Below are 17,487 nucleotides of genomic sequence, written 5' to 3' on the forward strand. Positions count from 1 at the left end.
GACTGGATAACGGTGTTCTGTATGAGATTCAGTCTAATCTGGGTTTTAGCCATCTGACTGGATAACGGTGTTCTGTATGAGATTCAGTCTAATCTGGGTTTTAGCCCTCTGACTGGATAACGGTGTTCTGTCTGAGATTCAGTCTAATCTGGGTTTTAGCCATCTGACTGGATAACGGTGTTCTGTCTGAGAATCAGTCTAATCTGGGTTTTAGCCATCTGACTGGATAACGGTGTTCTGTCTGAGATTCAGTCTAATCTGGGTTTTAGCTCTCTGACTGGATAATGGTGTTCTGTCTGAGATTCAGTCTAATCTGGGTTTTAGCTCTCTGACTGGATAACGGTGTTCTGTCTGAGATTCAGTCTAATCTGGGTTTTAGCCATCTGACTGGATAACGGTGTTCTGTCTGAGATTCAGTCTAATCTGGGTTTTAGCTCTCTGACTGGATAACGGTGTTCTGTCTGAGAATCAGTCTAATCTGGGTTTTAGCCCTCTGACTGGATAACGGTGTTCTGTCTGAGATTCAGTCTAATCTGGGTTTTAGCCATCTGACTGGATAACGGTGTTCTGTCTGAGATTCAGTCTAATCTGGGTTTTAGCTCTCTGACTGGATAACGGTGTTCTGTCTGAGATTCAGTCTAATCTGGGTTTTTGCCCTCTGACTGGATAACGGCGTTCTGTATGAGATTCAGTCTAATCTGGGTTTTAGCTCTCTGTTCTAATGTATCTAACAGTAATGTATTTTTCTAGGTTTATGTACTGGACAGAGTGGGGTGGGAAGCCCAAGATTGACCGCTCAGCGATGGACGGGACGGGTCGGATCACTCTGGTGCCCAATGTGGGCCGAGCCAACGGGCTGACCATCGACTATGCCGAGAGGCGACTGTACTGGACTGACCTGGACACGACACTCATAGAGTCCTCCAACATGCTGGGTGAGTTATCACAGACAGACAGACAGACAGACAGACAGAGGTCTAACTGTTCCCTCTCTCTCCTCTCCTCCTCCTGTCTCCTCCAGATCAAACTATTCCCTCTCTCTCCTCTCCTCCTGTCTCCTCCAGGTCTAACTCTTCCCTCTCTCTCCTCTCCTCCTCCTGTCTCCCCCAGGTCTAACTGTTCCCTCTCTCTCCTCTCCTCCTCCTGTCTCCCCCAGGTCTAACTGTTCCCTCTCCTCTCCTCCTCCTGTCTCCCCCAGGTCTAACTGTTCCCTCTCCTCTCCTCCTCCTGTCTCCCCCAGGTCTAACTGTTCCCTCTCTCTCCTCTCCTCCTCCTGTCTCCTCCAGGTCTAACTGTTCCCTATCCTCCTCCTGTCTCCCCCAGGTCTAACTGTTCCCTCTCTCTCCTCCTCCTGTCTCCCCCAGGTCTAACTGTTCCCTCCTCTCTCTCCTCTCCTCCTGTCTCCTCCAGGTCTAACTGTTCCCTCTCCTCTCCTCCTCCTGTCTCCCCCAGGTCTAACTGTTCCCTCTCCTCTCCTCCTCCTGTCTCCCCCAGGTCTAACTGTTCCCTCTCTCTCCTCTCCTCCTCCTGTCTCCTCCAGGTCTAACTGTTCCCTATCCTCCTCCTGTCTCCCCCAGGTCTAACTGTTCCCTCTCTCTCCTCCTCCTCCTGTCTCCCCCAGGTCTAACTGTTCCCTCTCTCTCCTCCTCCTCCTGTCTCCCCCAGGTCTAACTGTTCCCTCCTCTCCTCCTGTCTCCTCCAGGTCTAACTGTTCCCTCTCCTCTCCTCCTCCTGTCTCCTCTAGGTCTAACTCTTCCTCCTCTGCTCCCCCAGGTCTGGAGCGTGAGGTTATAGCCGACGACCTCCCCCACCCCTTCGGTCTGACCCAGTACCAGGACTACATCTATTGGACGGACTGGTCTCAGCGCAGCATCGAACGGGCCAATAAGACATCGGGCCAGAACCGTACGGTCATCCAGGGTCACCTGGACTACGTGATGGACATCTTGGTCTTCCACTCGTCACGCCAGGGGGGCTGGAACGCCTGCGCCTCCACCAATGGGCAATGCTCACACCTCTGTCTGGCTGTACCAATCAGCAGCTTCGTCTGCGGATGCCCCGCCCACTTCTCCCTCAACAATGACAACAAGACCTGCAGTGGTGAGAGACGCACACACACACACACGGTACTAGGTCTGTAACTGGGCTGTAGCTCCCACAGCATAGCCAAGAAAAACAGCCACAGGCCATTATTCCTCCTCCACCAAACTTTACAGTTGGCACTATGAATTGGGGCAGGTAGTGTTCCCCTGGCATCCTCCTAACCCAGATTAGTCCGTCAGACTGTCAGATGGTGAAGCGTGATTCATCACTCCAGACAAAGTGTTTCCACTGCCCAGAGCTTTACACCACTTCAGCCGACGCTTGGCATTGTCCATGTTGATCTGAAGGCTTGTGTGGGGCTGCTCGGCCATGGAAACCCATTTCATGAAGCTCCCGATGAACAGTTTTTGTGCTGAGAGGCAGTTTGGAACTCGGTAGGGAGGGTTGCAACCGAGGCAGTTTGGAACTTGGTAGGGAGGGTTGCAACCGAGGCAGTTTGGAACTCGGTGGTGAGCGTTGCAACCGAGGCAGTTTGGAACTCGGTGGTGAGCGTTACAACCGAGGCAGTTTGGAACTCGGTGGTGAGCGTTACAACCGAGGCAGTTTGGAACTCGGTGGTGAGCGTTGCAACCGAGGCAGTTTGGAACTCGGTGGTGAGCGTTGCAACCGGGGCAGTTTGGAACTCGGTGGTGAGCGTTACAACCGAGGCAGTTTGGAACTCGGTGGTGAGCGTTGCAACCGAGGCAGTTTGGAACTCGGTGGTGAGCGTTGCAACCGAGGCAGTTTGGAACTCGGTGGTGAGCGTTACAACCGAGGCAGTTTGGAACTCGGTGGTGAGCGTTGCAACAGGGGCAGTTTGGAACTCGGTGGTGAGCGTTGCAACCGGGGCAGTTTGGAACTCGGTGGTGAGCGTTACAACAGGGGCAGTTTGGAACTCGGTGGTGAGCGTTGCAACCGAGGCAGTTTGGAACTCGGTGGTGAGCGTTGCAACCGAGGCAGTTTGGAACTCGGTGGTGAGCGTTGCAACCGGGGCAGTTTGGAACTCGGTGGTGAGCGTTGCAACCGAGGCAGTTTGGAACTCGGTGGTGAGCGTTGCAACAGGGGCAGTTTGGAACTCGGTGGTGAGGGTTGCAACCGAGGCAGTTTGGAACTCGGTGGTGAGCGTTGCAACCGAGGCAGTTTGGAACTCGGTGGTGAGCGTTGCAACCGAGGCAGTTTGGAACTCGGTGGTGAGCGTTACAACCGAGGCAGTTTGGAACTCGGTGGTGAGCGTTACAACCGAGGCAGTTTGGAACTCGGTGGTGAGCGTTGCAACCGAGGCAGTTTGGAACTCGGTGGTGAGCGTTACAACCGAGGCAGTTTGGAACTCGGTGGTGAGCGTTACAACCGAGGCAGTTTGGAACTCGGTGGTGAGCGTTACAACCGAGGCAGTTTGGAACTCGGTGGTGAGCGTTGCAACAGGGGCAGTTTGGAACTCGGTGGTGAGCGTTGCAACAGGGGCAGTTTGGAACTCGGTGGTGAGTGTTGCAACCGAGGCAGTTTGGAACTCGGTGGTGAGCGTTGCAACAGGGGCAGTTTGGAACTCGGTGGTGAGGGTTGCAACCGAGGCAGTTTGGAACTCGGTGGTGAGCGTTGCAACCGAGGCAGTTTGGAACTCGGTAGGGAGGGTTGCAACCGAGGCAGTTTGGAACTCGGTGGTGAGGGTTGCAACCGAGGCAGTTTGGAACTCGGTGGTGAGCGTTGCAACCGGGGCAGTTTGGAACTCGGTGGTGAGCGTTGCAACCGAGGCAGTTTGGAACTCGGTGGTGAGTGTTGCAACAGGGGCAGTTTGGAACTCGGTGGTGAGCGTTGCAACCGGGGCAGTTCGGAACTCGGTGGTGAGCGTTGCAACCGAGGCAGTTTGGAACTCGGTGGTGAGCGTTGCAACCGGGGCAGTTTGGAACTCGGTGGTGAGCGTTGCAACCGAGGCAGTTTGGAACTCGGTGGTGAGCGTTGCAACCGAGGCAGTTTGGAACTCGGTGGTGAGTGTTGCAACTGGGGCAGTTTGGAACTCGGTGGTGAGCGTTGCAACCGAGGCAGTTTGGAACTCGGTGGTGAGCGTTGCAACAGGGGCAGTTTGGAACTCGGTGGTGAGCGTTGCAACAGGGGCAGTTTGGAACTCGGTGGTGAGCGTTGCAACAGGGGCAGTTTGGAACTCGGTGGTGAGGGTTGCAACCGAGGCAGTTTGGAACTCGGTAGGGAGGGTTGCAACCGAGGCAGTTTGGAACTCGGTAGGGAGGGTTGCAACAGGGGCAGTTTGGAACTCGGTGGTGAGCGTTGCAACCGAGGCAGTTTGGAACTCGGTGGTGAGCGTTGCAACCGAGGCAGTTTGGAACTCGGTGGTGAGCGTTACAACCGAGGCAGTTTGGAACTCGGTGGTGAGCGTTACAACCGAGGCAGTTTGGAACTCGGTGGTGAGCGTTGCAACCGAGGCAGTTTGGAACTCGGTGGTGAGCGTTACAACCGAGGCAGTTTGGAACTCGGTGGTGAGCGTTACAACAGGGGCAGTTTGGAACTCGGTGGTGAGCGTTACAACCGAGGCAGTTTGGAACTCGGTGGTGAGCGTTACAACAGGGGCAGTTTGGAACTCGGTAGGGAGGGTTGCAACCGAGGCAGTTTGGAACTCGGTGGTGAGGGTTGCAACCGAGGCAGTTTGGAACTCGGTGGTGAGCGTTGCAACCGAGGCAGTTTGGAACTCGGTGGTGAGCGTTGCAACCGAGGCAGTTTGGAACTCGGTGGTGAGCGTTGCAACCGAGGCAGTTTGGAACTCGGTGGTGAGCGTTACAACCGAGGCAGTTTGGAACTCGGTGGTGAGCGTTACAACCGAGGCAGTTTGGAACTCGGTGGTGAGCGTTGCAACCGAGGCAGTTTGGAACTCGGTGGTGAGCGTTACAACCGAGGCAGTTTGGAACTCGGTGGTGAGCGTTACAACAGGGGCAGTTTGGAACTCGGTGGTGAGCGTTACAACCGAGGCAGTTTGGAACTCGGTGGTGAGCGTTACAACAGGGGCAGTTTGGAACTCGGTAGGGAGGGTTGCAACCGAGGCAGTTTGGAACTCGGTGGTGAGGGTTGCAACCGAGGCAGTTTGGAACTCGGTGGTGAGCGTTGCAACCGAGGCAGTTTGGAACTCGGTGGTGAGCGTTACAACCGAGGCAGTTTGGAACTCGGTGGTGAGCATTACAACAGGGGTAGTTTGGAACTCGGTGGTGAGCGTTACAACAGGGGCAGTTTGGAACTCGGTGGTGAGCGTTGCAACCGAGGCAGTTTGGAACTCGGTGGTGAGTGTTACAACCGAGGCAGTTTGGAACTCGGTGGTGAGCGTTACAACCGAGGCAGTTTGGAACTCGGTGGTGAGCGTTGCAACCGAGGCAGTTTGGAACTCGGTGGTGAGCGTTGTAACAGGGGCAGTTTGGAACTCGGTGGTGAGCGTTGCAACCGAGGCAGTTTGGAACTCGGTGGTGAGCGTTGCAACCGAGGCAGTTTGGAACTCGGTGGTGAGCGTTGCAACCGGGGCAGTTTGGAACTCGGTGGTGAGCGTTGCAACCGAGGCAGTTTGGAACTCGGTGGTGAGCGTTGCAACAGGGGCAGTTTGGAACTCGGTGGTGAGGGTTGCAACCGAGGCAGTTTGGAACTCGGTGGTGAGCGTTGCAACCGAGGCAGTTTGGAACTCGGTGGTGAGCGTTGCAACCGAGGCAGTTTGGAACTCGGTGGTGAGCGTTGCAACAGGGGCAGTTTGGAACTCGGTGGTGAGGGTTGCAACCGAGGCAGTTTGGAACTCGGTGGTGAGCGTTGCAACCGAGGCAGTTTGGAACTCGGTAGGGAGGGTTGCAACCGAGGCAGTTTGGAACTCGGTGGTGAGGGTTGCAACCGAGGCAGTTTGGAACTCGGTGGTGAGCGTTGCAACCGGGGCAGTTTGGAACTCGGTGGTGAGCGTTGCAACCGAGGCAGTTTGGAACTCGGTGGTGAGTGTTGCAACAGGGGCAGTTTGGAACTCGGTGGTGAGCGTTGCAACCGGGGCAGTTCGGAACTCGGTGGTGAGCGTTGCAACCGAGGCAGTTTGGAACTCGGTGGTGAGCGTTGCAACCGGGGCAGTTTGGAACTCGGTGGTGAGCGTTGCAACCGAGGCAGTTTGGAACTCGGTGGTGAGCGTTGCAACCGAGGCAGTTTGGAACTCGGTGGTGAGTGTTGCAACTGGGGCAGTTTGGAACTCGGTGGTGAGCGTTGCAACCGAGGCAGTTTGGAACTCGGTGGTGAGCGTTGCAACAGGGGCAGTTTGGAACTCGGTGGTGAGCGTTGCAACAGGGGCAGTTTGGAACTCGGTGGTGAGCGTTGCAACAGGGGCAGTTTGGAACTCGGTGGTGAGGGTTGCAACCGAGGCAGTTTGGAACTCGGTAGGGAGGGTTGCAACCGAGGCAGTTTGGAACTCGGTAGGGAGGGTTGCAACAGGGGCAGTTTGGAACTCGGTGGTGAGCGTTGCAACCGAGGCAGTTTGGAACTCGGTGGTGAGCGTTGCAACCGAGGCAGTTTGGAACTCGGTGGTGAGCGTTACAACCGAGGCAGTTTGGAACTCGGTGGTGAGCGTTACAACCGAGGCAGTTTGGAACTCGGTGGTGAGCGTTGCAACCGAGGCAGTTTGGAACTCGGTGGTGAGCGTTACAACCGAGGCAGTTTGGAACTCGGTGGTGAGCGTTACAACAGGGGCAGTTTGGAACTCGGTGGTGAGCGTTACAACCGAGGCAGTTTGGAACTCGGTGGTGAGCGTTACAACAGGGGCAGTTTGGAACTCGGTAGGGAGGGTTGCAACCGAGGCAGTTTGGAACTCGGTGGTGAGGGTTGCAACCGAGGCAGTTTGGAACTCGGTGGTGAGCGTTGCAACCGAGGCAGTTTGGAACTCGGTGGTGAGCGTTGCAACCGAGGCAGTTTGGAACTCGGTGGTGAGCGTTGCAACCGAGGCAGTTTGGAACTCGGTGGTGAGCGTTACAACCGAGGCAGTTTGGAACTCGGTGGTGAGCGTTACAACCGAGGCAGTTTGGAACTCGGTGGTGAGCGTTGCAACCGAGGCAGTTTGGAACTCGGTGGTGAGCGTTACAACCGAGGCAGTTTGGAACTCGGTGGTGAGCGTTACAACAGGGGCAGTTTGGAACTCGGTGGTGAGCGTTACAACCGAGGCAGTTTGGAACTCGGTGGTGAGCGTTACAACAGGGGCAGTTTGGAACTCGGTAGGGAGGGTTGCAACCGAGGCAGTTTGGAACTCGGTGGTGAGGGTTGCAACCGAGGCAGTTTGGAACTCGGTGGTGAGCGTTGCAACCGAGGCAGTTTGGAACTCGGTGGTGAGCGTTACAACCGAGGCAGTTTGGAACTCGGTGGTGAGCATTACAACAGGGGTAGTTTGGAACTCGGTGGTGAGCGTTACAACAGGGGCAGTTTGGAACTCGGTGGTGAGCGTTGCAACCGAGGCAGTTTGGAACTCGGTGGTGAGTGTTACAACCGAGGCAGTTTGGAACTCGGTGGTGAGCGTTACAACCGAGGCAGTTTGGAACTCGGTGGTGAGCGTTGCAACCGAGGCAGTTTGGAACTCGGTGGTGAGCGTTGTAACAGGGGCAGTTTGGAACTCGGTGGTGAGCGTTGCAACCGAGGCAGTTTGGAACTCGGTGGTGAGCGTTGCAACCGAGGCAGTTTGGAACTCGGTGGTGAGTGTTGCAACCGGGGCAGTTTGGAACTCGGTGGTGAGCGTTGCAACCGAGAACGGAGTGTTTTTACTTGCTGCACTCAGCGGTTTCTGTGAGCTTGTGTGGTCTACCACTTCCCGGCTGAACCGTTGTTGCTCCTAGACGTTTTCCACTTCACAATAACAGCAGTTGACAGTTGACCAGGGGCAGCTCTAGCAGAGCAGACATTTGACAAACTGACTTGTTGGAAATATGACATCCTATATGAAAGTCACTGAGCTCTTCAGTAGGGGTCATTCTACTGACAATGTTTGTCTATTGAGATTGTATGGCTGTATGCTCAATTTTATACACCTGTCAGCAAAGCTGTGGCTGAAACAGCCGAATCCACTAATTTGAAGGGGTGTTGACATACAGCTGGTCATATACTGTAGATGCCCCCACAGCTATGCTGACCAGGGGAGAGATGCCCCCACAGCTATGCTGACCAGGGGAGAGAGAACCCACTGAGCCACCCACTGTGATCATTATTCAGACATCACATGCTTGATTCTCTCTCTGTCTGTCTCGGTCTCTTTCCCTCTTCATATCTCTCCTCTCTCTGTCTCTCTCTCTCTCCATTCATTTCTCATCCAAAGTAATTGTTGTAATGGTCTCTTCCCCCTCTCCTCCTCCAGCCCCTACGTCGTTCCTCTTGTTCAGTCAGAAGTCAGCCATTAACCGGATGGTGATGGATGAGCATCAGTCTCCTGACATCATCCTTCCCATCCACAGTCTGAGGAATGTCAGGGCTATAGACTACGACCCCCTGGATAAACAGCTGTACTGGATCGACTCCAAACAGAACGCAATCCGCAGAGCGCAGGAGAACGGGAACATGGTAGGTCCACTGATCCAGACCCTGCCTCCATAAACCACATCGGGGCGTAGATCACTGTGTTACGGGTTTACCAGGTCAACACCATTTGACTGACTGCCTGTTCCTCCTATCCAATCAGAGCATGATTTTACTGACTGCCTGTTCCTCCTATCCTATCAGAGTATGATTTGACTGACGGCCTGTTCCTCCTATCCTATCAGAGTATGATTTGACTGACGGCCTGTTCCTCCTATCCTATCATAGTATGATTTGACTGACGGCCTGTTCCTCCTATCCTATCATAGTATGATTTGACTGACGGCCTGTTCCTCCTATCAGAGTATGATTTGACTGACTGCCTGTTCCTCCTATCCTATCATAGTATGATTTGACTGACGGCCTTTTCCTCCTATCCTATCAGAGTATGATTTGACTGACGGCCTGTTCCTCCTATCCAATCAGAGTATGATTTGACTGACGGCCTGTTCCTCCTATCCTATCAGAGTATGATTTGACTGACGGCCTGTTCCTCCTATCAGAGTATGATTTGACTGACGGCCTGTTCCTCCTATCAGAGTATGATTTGACTGACGGCCTGTTCCTCCTATCAGAGTATGATTTGACTGACGGTCTGTTCCTCCTATCCTATCAGAGTATGATTTGACTGATGGCCTGTTCCTCCTATCAGAGTATGATTTGACTGACGGCCTGTTCCTCCTATCCAATCAGAGTATGATTTGACTGACGGCCTGTTCCTCCTATCCTATCAGAGTATGATTTGACTGACGGCCTGTTCCTCCTATCAGAGTATGATTTGACTGACTGCCTGTTCCTCCTATCCTATCAGAGTATGATTTGACTGACGGTCTGTTCCTCCTATCCTATCAGAGTATGATTTGACTGATGGCCTGTTCCTCCTATCAGAGTATGATTTGACTAACGGCCTGTTCCTCCTATCCTATCAGAGTATGACGGTGGTGTGGAGCCAAGTGGGTGGTCCTAACCTGGGCCTCCAGCCGTTTGACCTGAGCATCGACATCTACAGCCGCTTCATCTACTGGACCAGCGAGGTCACTAATGTCATTAACGTGACGAGGACAGACGGCAGCCGGGTGGGAGTGGTGCTGAGAGGAGAACACGACAGACCCAGAGCCATCGTGGTCAACCCAGAGCGAGGGTTAGTAGTTGAAGAAACGCTCTGTGATGTCTCTCTTCCTCTGTTTTGTGGGGTCACAGACAGACTCCTGTCCCAGAGGGGGCCCTCGTCGTGTTTTACTTGGCCTGTACTACGGGGCTAAATGATTCACCCAAAATAAATGTGAAAAGTATAATAACCGTTTGGTAGAAATGAAACGGAACCGTTTGGAGAATATGGCACAAATGATTAGACCAAAGACGAGGACACAACGGTTCACGAGACTGAATCCGAACATCACACTGTTGATTTGATGGCCATTTTACATTTACTGTACCCTTCACCTCGTGTTGATAACGACATCCTGGAAAATGTGGGGTAGGACCGTTCCTGGGAAAATGTGGGGTAGGACTGTTCCTGGAAAATTGTGGGGTAGGACTGTTCCTGGAAAATTGTGGGGTAGGACCGTTCCTGGGAAAATGTGGGGTAGGACCCTTCCTGGGAAAATCTTGGGTAGGACCGTTCCTGGGAAATTGTGAGGTAGGACTGTTCCTGGGAAATTGTGGGGTAGGACTGTTCCTGGGAAAATGTGGGGTAGGACTGTTCCTGGGAAAATGTGGGGTAGGACCTTTCCTGGGGAAATGTGGGTTAGGACCGTTCCTGGGGAAATGTGGGGTAGGACTGTTCCTGGGGAAATGTGGGGTAGGACTGTTCCTGGGAAAATGTGGGGTAGGACTGTTCCTGGGGAAATGTGGGGTAGGACTGTTCCTGGGGAAATGTTGGGGTAGGACTGTTCCTGGGGAAATGTGGGTTAGGACCGTTCCTGGGGAAATGTGGGGTAGGACTGTTCCTGGGGAAATGTTGGGGTAGGACTGTTCCTGGGGAAATGTGGGGTAGGACTGTTCCTGGGGAAATGTGGGGTAGGACTGTTCCTGGGGAAATGTGGGGGAGGTGCACCATAAGACAAATACTGTTATGTACCTCTCCAGATGTCCACAGCCGTCAGGTCTGTTAATATAGTCTCCCTCTCTCTCCAGGTACATGTACTTTACCAACCTGCAGGAGCGCAGTCCTAAGATAGAACGAGCAGCGCTCGACGGGACAGAGAGAGAGGTGTTGTTCTTCAGTGGCCTGGGGAAGCCCGTTGCCCTGGCCATAGACAATGAGGTCGGCAAGCTGTTCTGGGTCGACTCAGACCTCCGACGCATCGAGAGCAGTGACCTATCAGGTGCCTACCAACCTCATGTCAGCCAATCACTGATCTGCCTGGCCGAGGTCATAGCCAATCACTGATCTGCCTGGCCGAGGTCATAGCCAATCACTGATCTGCCTGGCCGAGGTCATAGCCAATCACTGCTCCGTTCCTTCACTTCCTGACCCTTTTTACCTTCTTCCTTGTTTTGCCTCTCCCCCCTCCTCCAGGAGCCAATCGGATTGTGATTGAGGACTCCAACATCCTCCAGCCGGTTGGTCTGACGGTGTTTGGTAACCACCTGTACTGGATCGACCGTCAGCAGCAGATGATCGAACGCATCGACAAGACGACCAGGGAGGGAAGGACCAAGATCCAGGCTCGCATTGCCTCTCTCAGCGACATTCACGCTGTCTACGACCTCGACATGAGCGAGTACAGTAAGTATTCTGACCTCTGACCCCTGACCCCTCTACTCAGCAGCTAGACATGAGAGTACAGATAGTATTCTGACCCCTCTACTTAGCAGCTAGACATGAGAGTACAGATAGTATTCTGACCTCTAACCCCTGACCCCTCTACTCAGCAACTAGACATGAGAGTACAGATAGTATCCTGACCCCTCTACTTAGCAGCTAGACATGAGTACAGTAAGTATTCTAACCCCTGACCTCTCTACTCAGCAGCTAGACATGAGTACAGATAGTATTCTGACCTCTGACCCCTCTACTCAGCAGCTAGACATGAGAGTACAGATCGTATTCTGACCTCTAACCCCTGACCCCTCTACTCAGCAGCTAGACATGAGTACAGATAGTATTCTGACCCCTGACCCCTCTACTCAGCAGCTATACATGAGTACAGTACCTTGACCTAGAATAATAACCTTGTTTGAATTGTCCAAATATAAATGAGGTGATATAGAAGGGTATTGTTCCACTGTCATTCTGTGGTCCATTAAGACCTGCACATAGAAGTCCTGGTTTCCCCGTGGCCATGAAACTAAGGAGTGTTTTAACGATGCATCACGTGTCTGTTGGTACAGCATGGCGCTGGCGAAGCCATAGGTTGGGAGCTCCGTTCCCACCAGGGGAGTCAGTACCATTTAAAAAGTATGAAAATATATGCACTCATTACTGTACGTCGTTTTGGATCAGAGCGTTTGCAAAATGACCAAATGAAATCTTTCTTTACAACGCCCGACGATGTAACATGCGTTTCCCAAAACGCCACGCAGAAAGTGCTGTCGTTGGAGGAAATGTCAATACTGTTGGGGTCAAACGAAAGGGAGTGTCGCTCTCAGATCAGCATTCTACATTGTCATTATTCCACAATACTGATGATGGATCAGCTCCTAGAGATATTACCATCTATGGCTTCAATACTGATGGATCAGCTCCTAGAGATATTACCATCTATGGCTACAATACTGATGGATCAGAGATATTACCATATATGGCTTCAATACTGATGGATCAGAGATATGACCATCTATGGCTACAATACTGATGGATCAGAGATATGACCATCTATGGCTACAATACTGATGGATCAGAGATATGACCATCTATGGCTTCAATACTGATGGATCAGCTCCTAGAGATATTACCATCTATGGCTACAATACTGATGGATCAGAGATATTACCATATATGGCTTCAATACTGATGGATCAGAGATATGACCATCTATGGCTACAATACTGATGATGGATCAGATATATTATCATCTATGGCTACAATACTGATCATGGATCAGAGATATTACCATCTATGGCTAAAATACTGATGATGGATCAGAGATAAGACCATCTATGGCTACAATACTGATGGATCCGAGATATTACCATCTATGGCTACAATACTGATTGGATCAGAGATATTACCATCTATGGCTACAATACTGATGGATCAGAGATATTATCATCTATGGCTACAATACTGATGATGGATCAGATATATTACCATCTATGGCTACAATACTGATGGATCAGAGATATTGCCATCTATGGCTACAATACTGATGATGGATCAGATATATTACCATCTATGGCTACAATATTGATGGATCAGAGATATTGCCATCTATGGCTAAAATACTGATGATGGATCAGATATATTACCATCTATGGCTACAATACTGATGGATCAGAGATATTATCATCTATGGCTACAATATTGATGATGGATCAGAGATATTACCATCTATGGCTACAATACTGATGATGGATCAGAGATATTACCATCTATGGCTACAATACTGATGATGGATCAGAGATATTACCATCTATGGCTACAATACTGATGATGGATCAGAGATATTACCATCTATGGCTACAATACTGATGATGGATCAGAGATATTACCATCTATGGCTACAATACTGATGATGGATCAGAGATATTACCATCTATGGCTACAATACTGATGATGGATCAGAGATATTACCATCTATGGCTTCACACATTGAGGCGGATTATTCTAATTCTTACCCTCTAATAATGCATTAAATCACTGATTTGGCACATCATTCATCACGTTAGGCTACACATCATGAAATATATTGACCAATCACAGACAGCAGCCGACAAGTAGAAAAATAGAACTGAATTGAACATGACATTCATTTAAATATGATTTAAATATTCATTTGAATATGATTTAAATATTCATTTAAATATGATTTAAATATTCATTTGAATATGATTTAAATCGGCCTATAGCCTACTGTTTTATTTTATACAGTCCTCTCGGTTTGAATTTGAAGCATCTTTTTATACTTCGCTTGTTTGAATTCATGGCAGAAACCTTGTCAACTTTGTTTGTTCTGAAGTTATCGGCGGTCACAGAGAGACGGATAAACCGTGTGGTTCTATGTTCAGCAGAGATCTGCTGTGTTTAAAGTGATGCAGGAGAGGGAAAGCATCTAACAATGCTCTTAGCTGTTCTGCGAGTGGTCTGACTGAGGCAGGTGTTAGACCTGCGAGTGGTCTGACTGAGGCAGGTGTTAGACCTGCGAGTGGTCTGACTGAGGCAGGTGTTAGACCTGCGAGTGGTCTGACTGAGGCAGGCGTTAGACCTGCGAGTGGTCTGACCGAGGCAGGCGTTAGACCTGCGAGTGGTCTGACCGAGGCAGGCGTTAGACCTGCGAGTGGTCTGACCGAGGCAGGCGTTAGACCTGCGAGTGGTCTGACCGAGGCAGGCGTTAGATTAGACCTGCGAGTGGTCTGACCGAGGCAGGCGTTAGATTAGACCTGCGAGTGGTCTGACCGAGGCAGGCGTTAGACCAGACCTGCGAGTGGTCTGACCGAGGCAGGCGTTAGACCAGACCTGCGTGTGGTCTGACCGAGGCAGGCGTTAGATTAGACCTGCGAGTGGTCTGACCGAGGCAGGCGTTAGATTAGACCTGCGAGTGGTCTGACCGAGGCAGGCGTTAGATTAGACCTGCGAGTGGTCTGACCGAGGCAGGCGTTAGATTAGACCTGCGAGTGGTCTGACCGAGGCAGGCGTTAGATTAGACCTGCGAGTGGTCTGACCGAGGCAGGCGTTAGATTAGACCTGCGAGTGGTCTGACCGAGGCAGGCGTTAGATTAGACCTGCGAGTGGTCTGACCGAGGCAGGCGTTAGATTAGACCTGCGAGTGGTCTGACCGAGGCAGGCGTTAGACCACAAGCGTTGTGAAGTGCAACAATAATTCAGTTGAGATTTAACGGTGAACTTAGACTTAAGATGGTTTGTGGAAACGGGCCCAGTACTAGTATAGGACTGTTGACACCTCTGGTCTCAGAGATCAACTTTCTCCATGTTGTTCCTGAACTCTGACCTCACTCCTCTCCTTCAGGTAAGCACCCTTGTACCTGGGACAACGGAGGCTGTTCTCACATCTGTATCGTCAAGGGAGACGGAACCACACGCTGCTCCTGTCCTGTTCATCTGGTCCTTCTGCAGAATGAACTCTCCTGTGGAGGTAGAACCCCTGACCTCTGACCCTGCGCTGCTGGTCACAGCTTTACACTTGATAGTGAACTATGAAGATAGACTGACATGAAATGATATCCCTACCGTAACACGTAGAGCATTGTGTGTTACCTGTCTCTCTTCCCCCAGAACAGTTGTAACCTGTCTCTCCTCCCCCAGAACAGTTGTAACCTGTCTCTCCTCCCCCAGAACAGTTGTAACCCGTCTCTCCTCCCCCAGAACAGTTGTAACCCGTCTCTCCTCCCCCAGAACCCCCCACCTGTTCTCCAGAACAGTTCTCCTGTGTGTCCGGGGAGGTGGACTGTATTCCCCACGCGTGGCGGTGTGACGGCTACCCAGAGTGTGATGACAGCAGCGACGAGGGAGACTGTCCTGTCTGTTCAGATTCAGAGTTTCAGTGTGACTCCAGACAGTGTGTTGACCTCAGCCTCCGCTGCAACGGAGAGGTCAACTGTCAGGATCGCTCAGACGAGAACAAATGTGAAGGTAAGGACAGGAACACACACAGAGAAGGAGAGACACATCTCACACACACACAGAGAGGGAGAGACACATCTCACACACACACAGAGAGGGGGAGACACATCTCACACACACACAGAGAGGGGGAGACACATCTCACACACACACAGAGAAGGAGAGACACATCTCACACACACACAGAGGGAGAGACACATCTCACACACGTGTGTGTGTTATTGAACCGGGTTAAAACCTCTCCTCTCCAGTCTAATGTAGATTACTGCTGAACCTGGTTTAACCTGGTTTAATTTATTGTTAACGTGGTTTAACCCTCTCCAGTCTAATGTAGATTACTGCTGAACCTGGTTTAACCCTCTCCAGTCTAATGTAGATTACTGCTGAACCTGGTTTAACCCTCTCCAGTCTAATGTAGATTACTGCTGAACCTGGTTTAACCCTCTCCAGTCTAATGTAGATTACTGCTGAACCTGGTTTCACCTGGTTTAAACCTGGTTTAATTTACCGTGGTTTAACCCTCTCCAGTCTAATGTAGATTACTGCTGAACCTGGTTTAACCTGGTTTAATTTAGCGTGGTTTAACCCTCTCCAGTCTAATGTAGATTACTGCTGAACCTGGTTTAACCCTCTCCAGTCTAATGTAGATTACTGCTGAACCTGGTTTAACCCTCTCCAGTCTAATGTAGATTACTGCTGAACCTGGTTTAACCCTCTCCAGTCTAATGTAGATTACTGCTGAACCTGGTTTCACCTGGTTTAAACCTGGTTTAATTTACCGTGGTTTAACCCTCTCCAGTCTAATGTAGATTACTGCTGAACCTGGTTTAACCTGGTTTAATTTAGCGTGGTTTAACCCTCTCCAGTCTAATGTAGATTACTGCTGAACCTGGTTTAACCTGGTTTAAACCTGGTTTAATTTAGCGTGGTTTAACCCTCTCCAGTCTAATGTAGATTACTGCTGAACCTGGTTTAAACCTGGTTTAATTTAGCGTGGTTTAACCCTCTCCAGTCTAATGTAGATTACTGCTGAACCTGGTTTAACCTGGTTTAAACCTGGTTTAACCCTCTCCAGTCTAATGTAGATTACTGCTGAACCTGGTTTAACCTGGTTTAAACCTGGTTTAACCCTCTCCAGTCTAATGTAGATTACTGCTGAACCTGGTTGAACCTGGTTTAAACCTGGTTTAATTTACCGTGGTTTAACCCTCTCTAGTGCGTTGCTCTCCGGACCACTTCAGCTGTTCTAGCGGTCAGTGTGTGGGGAAACATCAGAAGTGTGACCACTCTACAGACTGCTCTGACAACTCGGACGAGATGGGCTGCTGTAAGTCTATTCAATTATAGATCTGATCCTAGGACAGTTTATCTCATGAGGAAGAGGGAGGTTTTTCTATAGTGTGTCTACATGACAGATCTGATCCTAGGACAGTTTATCTCATGAGGAAGAGGGAGGTTTTTCTATAGTGTGTCTACATGACAGATCTGATCCTAGGACAGTTTATCTCATGAGGAAGAGGGAGGTTTTTCTATAGTGTGTCCTCATGACAGATCTGATCCTAGACCAGTTTATCTATAGTGTGTCTACATGACAGATCTGATCCTAGACCAGTTTATCTATAGTGTGTCTACATGACAGATCTGATCCTAGACCAGTTTATCTATAGTGTGTCCTCATGACAGATCTGATCCTAGACCAGTTTATCTATAGTGTGTCTACATGACAGATCTGATCCTAGACCAGTTTATCTATAGTGTGTCTAAATGACAGATCTGATCCTAGACCAGTTTATCTATAGTGTGTCCTCATGACAGATCTGATCCTAGACCAGTTTATCTATAGTGTGTCCTCATGACACATCTGATCCTAGACCAGTTTATCTATAGTGTGTCCTCATGACAGATCTGATCCTAGACCAGTTTATCTATAGTGTGTCTACATGACAGATCTGATCCTAGACCAGTTTATCTATAGTGTGTCTACATGACAGATCTGATCCTAGACCAGTTTATCTATAGTGTGTTCCAACTACCTGCCTAAAAGGTAGCATTTCACCTGCTGTATCTCTCAACTAAACATGGAATAATGTCCTTCT

The 17,487-nt window shown here is 50.6% G+C and overlaps 1 protein-coding gene across 2 annotated transcripts in view; it reads left to right on the plus strand.

Moving 5' to 3' along the window:
- Positions 1-17,487, plus strand: part of LOC110512606 (low-density lipoprotein receptor-related protein 6) — a 100,009-nt gene that overhangs the window by 61,340 nt on the left and 21,182 nt on the right. For both annotated transcript variants that reach the window (XM_036956765.1, XM_036956766.1), the window contains 9 exons: positions 751-935; positions 1,774-2,100; positions 8,429-8,631; positions 9,576-9,787; positions 10,783-10,973; positions 11,168-11,377; positions 14,778-14,903; positions 15,164-15,400; positions 16,608-16,718. In XM_036956765.1, coding sequence (XP_036812660.1) covers positions 751-935; positions 1,774-2,100; positions 8,429-8,631; positions 9,576-9,787; positions 10,783-10,973; positions 11,168-11,377; positions 14,778-14,903; positions 15,164-15,400; positions 16,608-16,718 — 1,802 coding nt within the window. The remainder of the gene's footprint in view (positions 1-750; positions 936-1,773; positions 2,101-8,428; positions 8,632-9,575; positions 9,788-10,782; positions 10,974-11,167; positions 11,378-14,777; positions 14,904-15,163; positions 15,401-16,607; positions 16,719-17,487) is intronic.

This window comes from Oncorhynchus mykiss, chromosome 21 (genome assembly GCF_013265735.2).
Source record: "Oncorhynchus mykiss isolate Arlee chromosome 21, USDA_OmykA_1.1, whole genome shotgun sequence".
NCBI lineage: Eukaryota > Metazoa > Chordata > Actinopteri > Salmoniformes > Salmonidae > Oncorhynchus > Oncorhynchus mykiss.